Raw genomic sequence first — 10,802 nt, 5'->3', positions numbered from 1 at the left:
ACAGGGTTTCTCCGTAGCTTTTGGTTCCTGTCCTGGAACTAGCTCTTGTAGACCAGGCTGGCCTCGAACTCACAGAGACCCGCCTGCCTCTGCCTTCCGAGTGCTGGGATTAAAGGCCTGCTCCACCACCGCCTGGCTTCCTGTTCTTCTCTTATCAAGGTCATTAGGTTCTGTGATCCTGGTGATTCTTCAGGTCCTTTAGGGCCTGCTTTCTCACCTATAGAATAGAATATAGGATTAAGTCATTTCTGACATGCTGTTCCTCCATAAGCTGATGAATAGAATAAACCTGTGTGTGTGTGCGTGCATGCATGCATGCATTTACATATGCATGTTCCCAAATGTGTGTCTACATGCATTTGACTATGAAGACCTGAGGTTGACATCAAGCATCTGCCTCAGTGACTCTCCATCTTCTATATTGAAGCAAGGTCTCTCACTGAACCCAGAGCTCACTCTTCTGGCTAGTCAGGGCAGCCAGCCTATTCTAGAGGCTCTGTCTCAGTCTCCTGTGCGCTGGTATTGACACGCTCACAGTTGTTAGCTATTGAGTTAGTCTGTTTGTCTGTCTTTTGTTTGTTTGTTCTGAAATAGGTTCTGGAGATCCAATCCTGGTCTTCAAGATTTCAGGGCAACCACTTTACCATCAGCTTAGCCATCAGCCAAGCCCTCTGTTGTCCAGGCTCCCTCCCACTCTCCCTGAAAAAGACTGTCCTGGTTTCCAGGCAACCCAATATTTGTCATTCCCAAAGGTCAGAAAGCCCAAGTCAGGAATCCTCCTTGCATAACTCTTGCAGGAAGCTTTTCATACTGAACCAATCGAAGTCAAATACCTTCTTAGAGAAATAAAACCTGAGAAAAAGCAAGCATAATAGTCATAAATGGCATCTACTATAGACTGTAATATGAAGTGCAGTGTTCAGTTATAGACCAGGGAATAGAAGGTATAACTTGCTCAGACCTTGTTTCTGCCCATTTGCTAATTATACAGTCTTGAAAAAGTGGCCTCCCTGGTTTAGCTGTTAAGTAGCTACCTAAATTGCATACATATGAACTTGCATATATTATCTCCTTCCAGGTTTATATGGAAGGATGGGTGAGAAGCATCCTAGAGAAGCTTAAGCATCTCCCAGTCCTCACTAACATCAGTCATCCCCTCGGATGGGTTGGTCCATGAGACGTGGGAAAGTCTCTGAGCATGAACTGAAGAAGAAATGCTACTCAACTGTGAGGAGAGATTAGGGATTTGGCATAAAGAAAACAACAGAAAGACACATTGGTAGAGGGAACCCAAGTTGCTGATTAAATTACAAATATAGATTACAGGGAATGATGATACTCGATTTTAGGTGATGCTCAGATATTGTGCCAGGGAGCAAGGTTCATATTCTATGAACATTAGTGAGAGCTAATGAAAGTGTCAGATCCGCAGCAAGGGCTACTGAGGTTCAAGCAGGACTTTAATCCCAGGAGGGGACCAGTGGAGCAAAGTTGAGATAAGGTAGATCATTCCCATGGACGAGGACAAGAGTTCATAGTTAGGAGTGCTTAGCCAAGCTCTCTCATCCTCTGAGGGAGCAGCAAGTGTACCCAGGTAGAAGAAGCTATGCTTGGTAGGACTCTTGGTGGCCAGCTTTGCACAGCCTTATGAAGGGGCCTCAGCTGGCCCATGACTTGCTGAATCAGCCAACTAGATTGAAGGTCCTAGTGGGTGGTCCCGTGGCTATCATCAGCTGAGAGAAAGTAGTGACAAGTATCTCAGACCTGGGTTCTGGAGCTGAGTCACCAACCTTTCCTGTGCTTTTTCTATTTCCAGTGAAATCCGACCCAACACCACTGTGCAGTGGGAAGAAGTCTGCCGGCCTTGGGTCTCGGGCCCTCGGAAGCTGATAGCCAGCATGACCAGTGATTCCCTGAGACATGTGTATGGAGAGCTGGATCTGCAGATTCAAAGACGCCCTGCAGTGTAAATGCCCAGGAGGTCCAGATGGGCCTAGGCTCATGGTCTATTACAGCCTTGGTTATGGAAATCCTAATGCAAAAAAAAAAAAAATGTAACTAGCTCTTGCTTTACTTGGGATGTGAAGACAGACAGATCCCAGCTTGGGGAGGCCATGTATTTCATAGACATGCTTTTCCAAACCCAGCTCATTGGATGAGGGAGTTAGTTTTGAATTGCTCCTCCCTCCAAAGGATCTGAGCATTAGCTTTAATTAAGCTATCATTAAGCCTTCATAGCTCATAAGAGTAAAAGTCATCATTTATCATTGCAAATGGCTGCAGCTCCACATATCAGAGGATTTCCCTTGAGCTGGAGGGGGCGGGGGGGGAATGTGCCCAATACCTGGCCTCAATTAAGACTTCAGATTCCCCACTCAGTCTTTTGGGGGAAACATACTCCCCCAAAGGAGTACCTGATTGGATCCTTACAATTCTATTCCCCTTTTTTTAGAATCAGGTTGTACCCTCTGTGTTAAAATATTTTTTCCATGAATTAAGCCCGGCATCATTTTTCTTCCTGGCAAAGCCAGAGAAAGGTCTTTCATCTTGCACCTGCAGCCAAGGAACTGCCTGCCAAATTTCACAGATTACCTTGTGAGGAGATGTGGCCCCACATTAACAAATTGCATTTGTGGAGAACTTAATCACCTTCGAGGAGATAAGGAAGCAGGTGCGGTGCTTGGATCTATTAAATAATGTAGTTTATGATGTATTTTATGGGTGTCACACTGTGGCCTGATCAGCAAGAATGAATAACCCTTACTTTAACCCTTTCTGGGGTAGAGAGCTAGAAAGTAAGGACACGAATTTGAGATTAGAGAAATGAAGAATTGGTGTCCTTACTTAATGATTATGCTTCACCCATCTCTCTGAGATCATCTGCTTCACACAATGACATAGGCCTAGGGGATTCTGAGTGGGGTTGTTTTAAGACAAAAAAAAAAGCTTTGAGACACTAGGAGATTTTGTGGTTAGAACTACATGGAAGATCAAACAGATTCTCATTCCCCTATACCTTCATATTTACTATACCAAGCCCTTTCCTGAATTCTTGGGTACATAGAGGTAGCATACACTTAGCCTTGCCAATTTTCAATGTTACTGCTGACCCAAGGGCAGAGGACACCACAATCTCTTGCCTTATGTGCCAAGGGCCTTATGTGCCAAGGTTCCATGAGACTAGATTACCAGCGTCTATTTTTAAGGCAGACTTAAAGTTAGAATTTGCCATTGAAATGCCTTGGGTGTGATTTTGGTCAGCTGATTGTGATTCTTAGCCAAAAAGAAAAAAGAAGAATACACGGTAGGAAATAAGTAAGGGAAGGAAGTATAGCAGAATACTCTAGTCTGTAGCTATGCTCTGATTTACTTCGAGGCCTATGAGATGTTGCTGAGTACTAACCCCTGAGGGTCATAGATAAGCATAACTCCATGAAGTCATCTCCAGCATTAGCATCTAATTCCAAATGAAATGCATTTTGCTATGCTTTAAACCAGCTTCACTTGGTATGTTGTTATTAACAAGAGTGTAACAGATGCCTATAATAAAATTAATCTGATTACATGTGCACAGAAGTAAATGGTATTAATTTTCAACACTACATATGGTTAAGCTCAACTGCCTGCAAACCTCTTCTCCCCTGCAGTGTACACCCCACCCTGACTAGGAGGACATGCATTTGCCCTGTAGGGAAAATGACTAATAGTTATTGATGTTGTCATTAGCATTCCTCGCCTTCTCTTTGCATTTGGTTAACCATTTTCACTGAAGAAGGAAGTTTGCGTGCTTAGCTTAAAACTCAGCTTCTAGAAATTGAAATTCCTCCATAGATATCTGCTTATCAATGATTTCTCAAAACATCCTGATGAGTGGGCAGACAGGCAGGATGGGCGCCTGTCAAGATAAACACCTATCATTGTGTTAGAACAGGAATGGAAAACAGATAAGACGGGATGGTCACAGCAAACCTCTCCAAACAAACAGGGCCTTAGGATCCTTCTCCAGCCCCAGCTCCATCTGATTCAGAGCTGGCACTCAAGGTGAAACCTATTCATCATACCCATCTTAGAACCAGTCCATGCTCACTGACAGCTTGGATTCCATAAGGCGCAATATAATGTTACTGTGGTGTGTGGGTGTTGTCTCTCAAAGGTCAATGTAGTCAAGACTTAGTCCTCTGCATGACCTATTAGGAGATGATAGACTCTTTCAGAGATGAGGTCCAATGGTGTGTCTTCCTGTCATCAGAGGAAATGCCTCTTCTTCTTCAATCTTTGACTTCCTGGTTACAAGGTGAGTTGTTTTGCTGTTGCCCTCTTACCCAGCCATTATTCACTCAACACAGACTCAAAATCAATGGGGCCAATCAACTGTGGCTGGCACCTCTGAACTGAGTCAAAGGGAACTGATCTCAGGTATTTGTTGTAATACTTCTAAGAGGGATAACAGAAATGCTGTCTCTCACCGCCGGATTTTAGCAATGGTAACAAGCAATGTGTCTCGGCAGACACCAGAGAGTGTCAGTTCTAGCTCCTGCTTGTATTCAGCTGTGATGATTCTAAGCAAATCCTTCTGTGAGTTCAGAGCTTCGAGGCAGAATAAGGGTAACAATGGTTAGACGTGCACATGATTCTTCTCAAGGACATGTCAGCGTTAATAACATAGAAAACAGAAGATCAGTAGCTAGACCGATTACACAGATAAGGACAGATTTCATGGTTTTTTTCCATATGCTTATGCCTCGTCAATCTTGCAAAGAAGGCAAATATAACTATTTCCAGCCTATTAGTGAAGGATCCAGGAAGCTGTGAGTCATGGCAAGTTCAAGTTCATCTTGGATGATACTATGCAGTGAAAACAAGCTCTGGTTTCAGAACAAACATCTGTAGCACATTCTTCAGCCTTGTCGGGCTCAGTGTTTTAAGAACACAAACTGAAGACTAACTTGAAGACCCTGAAGACCTGCAGAATTGCACAAAGACCTGCATCCACATATAATAGGAATATGAGGATATGAGGAGCAATGGAGTTTGTGATAGATTCACTGACAACTAAAAAAAAAAATTAAAAAAACCCCCATCATATCCCAGTGGAAGATTGTAAGTTATGATTGTGTATCCCATGATATTACAACATGGTCAGAAGGAATGTGTCATCATTCTGGACAGATATCATAGTCAATCAACCCAACCATCAAGCCAGTCACCCTTCCTGTCATCTAGCTACCACCCTGCCATCCAAGAATTTGCCCATCCATTTCTCCAGTCACACACCTATGCATGCAATGACAAGTGCATGCTCCCTGCTTGCAAAGTATTTATCAGGCAAGGGATAATCATGACAGAGATGCATAACAGGGCAACCGCAGAAGCACAGACCTACCACAAAACCTCAGGGGAATAAAGAGGGAAGGACAGAAGGATGCCCAGAGATATCTTCCCTTGTTTCCATAGTAACAAAGGAAATGCCTAAAAGGTGCTTTTTATGGGAAAAAAAAAAACTTGTCTTATCTGAGGAGGGAGGAGGAAGCATGGTCACAATTGACTGTGTGACAAGATGATGAAGATGAATCAAGGCAAGAAATGCAGGTATTTCGTCAGAGTTGAGCACTGCCCAGAATGACATGATGTTCCTTCTTGGGTGCGTTTTGGGGTAGAACTAAGGCAAGGGATGTGTGTAGTGGCAGACCTTGTTCACATCGACTAAAACGATGCGGTACTGAAGGCTATGCCACAGCGGAGTTGAGGGACAGGGAAAGGGCACACTAGTGAACTAGCAGATAAAATGGGAGGGGCAGTGTAGGAGAGGGGAGTGTTACAAACTAGCAAAAGCGTGACACACAAAATCTTAGCAGGTAAACCTGGGACCAGCAGATAAACATGATGGACAAAGACCACTTGCTGGTAGCCCAGGATCTTGCTGACAGAGCCATGGTCCCTCTGTCTTCCAGAAAGTCCTCCCACTCAGATGTGCTGAGGCACACCTCTCCTCCTCCCCCCACTTCCCAGCTCTTTCACATGAACGCTACCTTCACATGGGTCTACCTTTCTATATTTTTTTTAAAAAGCTTAATATTGAATCTGCAAGAATTCACTTTATCAAATTGGGTTCTGAAAAAAATTATTCATTCTTTGGGAATTTCACATCATGCACCCCAATTCCAACCATCTCCCAGACCCTCTGTATCTGTCCCTCACCCTTGGAGTGTGCCCTACAAATGAAAACTAACAAAGAAATAATAAAAAAAAGATAAAAATTAAAAATAAGAAATAAATACATAAATATACAAATAAGAATATCAATTTTGATTAAAAACAAACAAAACAAAAGGAAAAAAAAACAAAAACCAAACATTTTGCTCCTCCATCTTTGCCTCTCCACCATCTCTTCAATCTTCTTAGCAGCCCTGGGAGCTGCAGTGTCTTGTGGAGTAGACCATTTTGTCCAAACAGCTCCACTTGCAAATGTTCACTGTGTGATGTGTTGTTGGTCAGGTTCAAGGCCCCTGGTTGCCATCAACACTGAACCCCCATGGAAACTCCCTTGACATTCTGCTGTTGCACAGTCATGGTTCAACAGAACCTGTTCCTTTATGTGCTCTAGCAGGTCATAAATGGGGTAGGTGCCGGGCTGTGCCAGCACAAAGACCTGGATGTGTACTTGAGTGGCTGCTGAGTCGGTCTGGGCTGCTGGGACTGCTCTCTTCAGGTGAGGGACAGGGCCAGCTCTCCCATACTCATGGTAATGGGTGAGGCCATCTTTCCTATGTGTGAAGGACCCAAGTCTTCTATTAGGCAAGGCCAGCTTCCCTGTGCTAGGGCCATTGGGGTCGTTATCCCAGGACTGGCAAGAGGTGTGGTTAGCTCTCTGGTGAGAGGTAGGTAGTTCTTCCTTGGAGGGTTTCTCTGTAGCTTTGGGGCCTGTCCTTAAACTATCTCTTGTAGACCAAGCTGACCTCAAACTCACAGAGATCCACCTTCCTCTGCCTCCTGAATGCTGGGATTAAAGGCGTGCGCCACCACCGCCCTGCATACCATTTTATTTCAAAGCACCACATTCCACTCCTATTTTCCCCATATCTTAATATCTCCTTAAACATGAAACTTAGCTCTATTCTACTTCCTTTTCTTAATCTGTTCATTTTGTATTTTTATTTGCTTAGGTTGCTCCTTTTCATTATGGATCTCCATCAAAGTTAACACTAATAACCACACAGAACAGAGTATACTAGGCTGTTGTGAGATTTCCTCTGCCAATGGAATTAATCCACAACCCTTCACTTTAGCCTCAGGCAGACTTTTTGGACAAGGACAAAAAGCAGCCACTTTCTTCACCAAAATACCATAAGATCAGTCTCTAGGCCACATATTAATATTCTTCTCTGAAATCTCTAGAGCCAGCATCCCACAGTTCCAACTGCCCTTTGTGCCATTGTCACCCATGCTTCTACTAGTATGTCCAACAGTTAAAGCATTTCTCTATTCTCCTAACCCAAGCTCCCAAAGTCCACATTAATCAAAAAGAAAAAAAAATGCCTTGGCCTATCACAGCAATACCCCAATCCCTGATCCCAACTTTTGCCTTAGTTAGGGTTTCTCTTGCTGTGAAGAGACACCACGACCACTGCAGTTCTTATAAAAGAAAAAACATTCAATTGGGGTGGCTTGCATTTTCAGAGGTTTAGTCCATTATCATCATGATGGGACATGGCAGCATGAAGACAGACATGGTTCTGCCTACATCTTGATCCTATAAGCACCTGGAAACAGTCTAAGATATTGGGTGTGGCTTGAGCATATATGAGACCACAAAGCCCACCATCAAAGGACACACTTCCTCTAAGAAGGCCAAAACGACTCCAGTAAAGCCACACCTCCTAAAATTGCAACTCCCTTTGGGGGCCATTTTTTTTTTCAAACCACCACATACAGTAAGCAATTTACCAATTGAGCTACCTCTCTAGCCTCCAGCAGCTCTATTTTCTTAATGACGTGTTATATCCACTTATCTTTTACTGTTTCTGGTTCTAGTCTCCTATATCTATAATATCCATGTTTAAAATCTGAGCATCTATATTGTATAGACTTTCAGAAGTCAAAGATGCCAAAAAAGAGGGCATAGAGGCTGAACTACCCAGGGTGATGGACTGGTACTGATAAACGTGTTTGCTGTCTGTTAATTCTATTCCAGAAGCAAAGCTGAGCTCAAGCATACTGTACTTTCGTCTTGACTATAGCAGTGAATTCAAAAATTATGACTCCAATAAAGAGACCTGCCTTTTATGTTGGTCATTGCAAAGAATGCTGGGTATTTTCAGGACTACCCCAATTAGCTTTATAGAGTGCACAATGCTAAAAGCTCATATAGATCGACCAAATATTCATATGACACAAAGTTGACATAGGTATAATACAATAAAACCTCCCTCTACAATGAAACACAACAGCTTCCGTGATGGCTCTGCTGCCAATGTTAGCCAGGAAATGCAGGCTGTGCTCTGGGAAATGTGAGCTTTAAAAGAAAGCACAAGCTAGATACTCAAAGAATAATAGAAAGGTATTACACTTCAACCGTTTTTTCTTTTACCCTGATTCTCTCCTAGAGGCTAATTTAAAGCCAACCTGGTAGCTATGAATTCTAAGATCTTAATGTTTTATTCTGTCAGTGCTGGTTACACATAAAGTGAGAGCTCATAACAGAGCACTGACTATACCTTGAATTTTGAAAATTAACACTTAATATAATTAGGTGTCCAGAAGACTCTTATATTCTTTTTACATTAGCAACATTGTTAGCTGGAATGCACACTATTAAGATACTGTGACATACTCAGTCCCGTGCTACACCAAGAAGAAGCCAAGGATCCTGCTGAAATAGTGAGATAAAAGATAGGCGCCAGGCTCTGCGGGTATAAATTGGACCAGCCCCTTCGGAAACCTTTTTTGCCATCATATACTAATTCTCAAAGCACAATGAACCAGTGACTCCTCTCCTATATATATAGGAGTGTGTGTGCTATAATGGAGTGGATAAGTAACCTGTGGCATATTTGTACAATTAAGTTGTACACACTGCAGTAATAAATATATCATAATATAAACATATCCATTTAAAATATTATAAAAAGAACTTTTACCTAGACTGCAAAATAAGGAGTCAGATGCTGAAACTGAGGATACTATAACACAAATCTGTTCACTCAGAGGTCAAAAACAGGCAAAAAGGCAATCAGTCAGGCTTAGAAGCCAGGCTAGGGATTGACCTTGGCAGAGGGCTAGTGACTAAATTGGGACATGAGAGACTTCAAGAGATCCTGGCACTATTCCACTTCTGGCTTGAACTATTGTAAAACTTACATTGTTATTGCTTTGTTATTTATTACTATTGAGGCAAACTATCCCCAAAACTTCATTGTCCAAAATATCATTCATTTCTCATAATCTTTGTAGGTCTGGGGTCTAATGGTCTTAGCAGTATTTGTTAGAGCGAGGCTCCTTCAAGCTGCCATTAAGATAGCCCAGGCTTTGGGATTCATCTGTGAGCTTGACTGGGAGATGTTTTACCTTCATTCTTTTCCATACCGTCCTCACAGAACTGGAGGGTTGGTCCTCAGCTCCTTACCATCTGTTGGCTGGATGCGTCTCCCGGTCCCTTGCCATGCAGGTGGCATCAGACTCACACCACAGTGCAGAAGTAAAAGGCAAAGACAAGTCCTACAAGGCAGAGCACAAATCTTGTGACCTAATCATACAAGAGGAGATGGCCTATAATTTTTGTTACATAGTTATTAAAAATGAGTCACTCTGCAAAGAAGTTATGGTGGGCCACTGATGTGGGAATGATTTCTTATTAATAAAGAAACTGCCTAGGCCCATTTCATAGGCCAGCCCTTAGGTAGGCGGAGAAAACAGAACAGGATGCTGGGAGAAAGAAGCTGAGTCAGTGAGTCGCCATGATTCCCACACGCCAGGCAGATGCAGGTTAAGATCATTCCTGGTAAGCCAGCTTGTGGACTGCAAAGATTAATAGAAATGGGTTAGATTAAAATGTAAGAGCTAGCCAATAAGAGGCTGGAACTTTGGGGCCAGGCAGTGTTTAAAAGAATACAGTTTCTGTGTAATTATTTCGGGGCATAAGCTAAGCTAGCCATGTGGGCGGCCGGATGCCGGGGAGGCAGCTCCGCCGCTCTTATTTCAACAGGCCACAGCTTTCTAAGCATCACATTAAAAGGAAAAACAAGAGAACTGCACCCTTTTCTGGTTTCTGTTTCTGGAGTATCTTCCCAGCTCATCCCTGGCCCTTCTAATAGGCCCTGCCCCTAACCTGGGTGGGCTAATTCCACTCAGAAGCAGACCATACCAGCCAGAACTGGTGAGGGACCAGCCTGCCCCCTGAACCTTACCCCTCCCTGATTCTCTTTCCAGGGTCCCTTCCCCAGACCCATACTGTCCCAGTTTGTCCCTGGTCCCACTGCTGGGCCCTGCCCTCACCTCGGGCAGACTTCCTCCACTCAGGAGCAGGCCACACCAGCCAGAACTGCATCCCTCTCTGGTTTTTGTTACCTGGGTCCCTTCCCCAGGCTCATGCCATCTCACCTAATCCCTGGCCCCACTGTTGGACCCTAACCCCAACCCCTGTAGACTTCCTACACTCAGAAACATGCCAAACTAGCCAGAACCAGAGGAAGTAACACCAGTTAGAAGAGATACAAACCACACCGGCTTGAATGGGCCCTAGTGACTCAGGTGCAAACCATATCAGTTAGAACAGCTACAAACCACACCGGCTTGAATGGGCCCTA

General features: G+C 43.6%; 1 protein-coding gene across 1 annotated transcript in view; it reads left to right on the top strand.

The window, feature by feature from the left end:
* Positions 1–3,564, top strand: part of F13a1 (coagulation factor XIII A chain) — a 157,279-nt gene extending 153,715 nt beyond the window's left edge. The window contains exon 15 of the mRNA XM_005355047.3: positions 1,817–3,564. Coding sequence (XP_005355104.1) covers positions 1,817–1,970 — 154 coding nt within the window. The 3' untranslated portion in view covers positions 1,971–3,564. The remainder of the gene's footprint in view (positions 1–1,816) is intronic.
* The last annotated feature ends 7,238 nt before the right edge of the window (positions 3,565–10,802 follow it).

Source organism: Microtus ochrogaster, chromosome 16 (assembly GCF_000317375.1).
Source record: "Microtus ochrogaster isolate Prairie Vole_2 chromosome 16, MicOch1.0, whole genome shotgun sequence".
NCBI classification, from domain to species: Eukaryota; Metazoa; Chordata; class Mammalia; order Rodentia; family Cricetidae; genus Microtus; species Microtus ochrogaster.
This window is presented reverse-complemented; position numbering and strand designations above follow the sequence as displayed.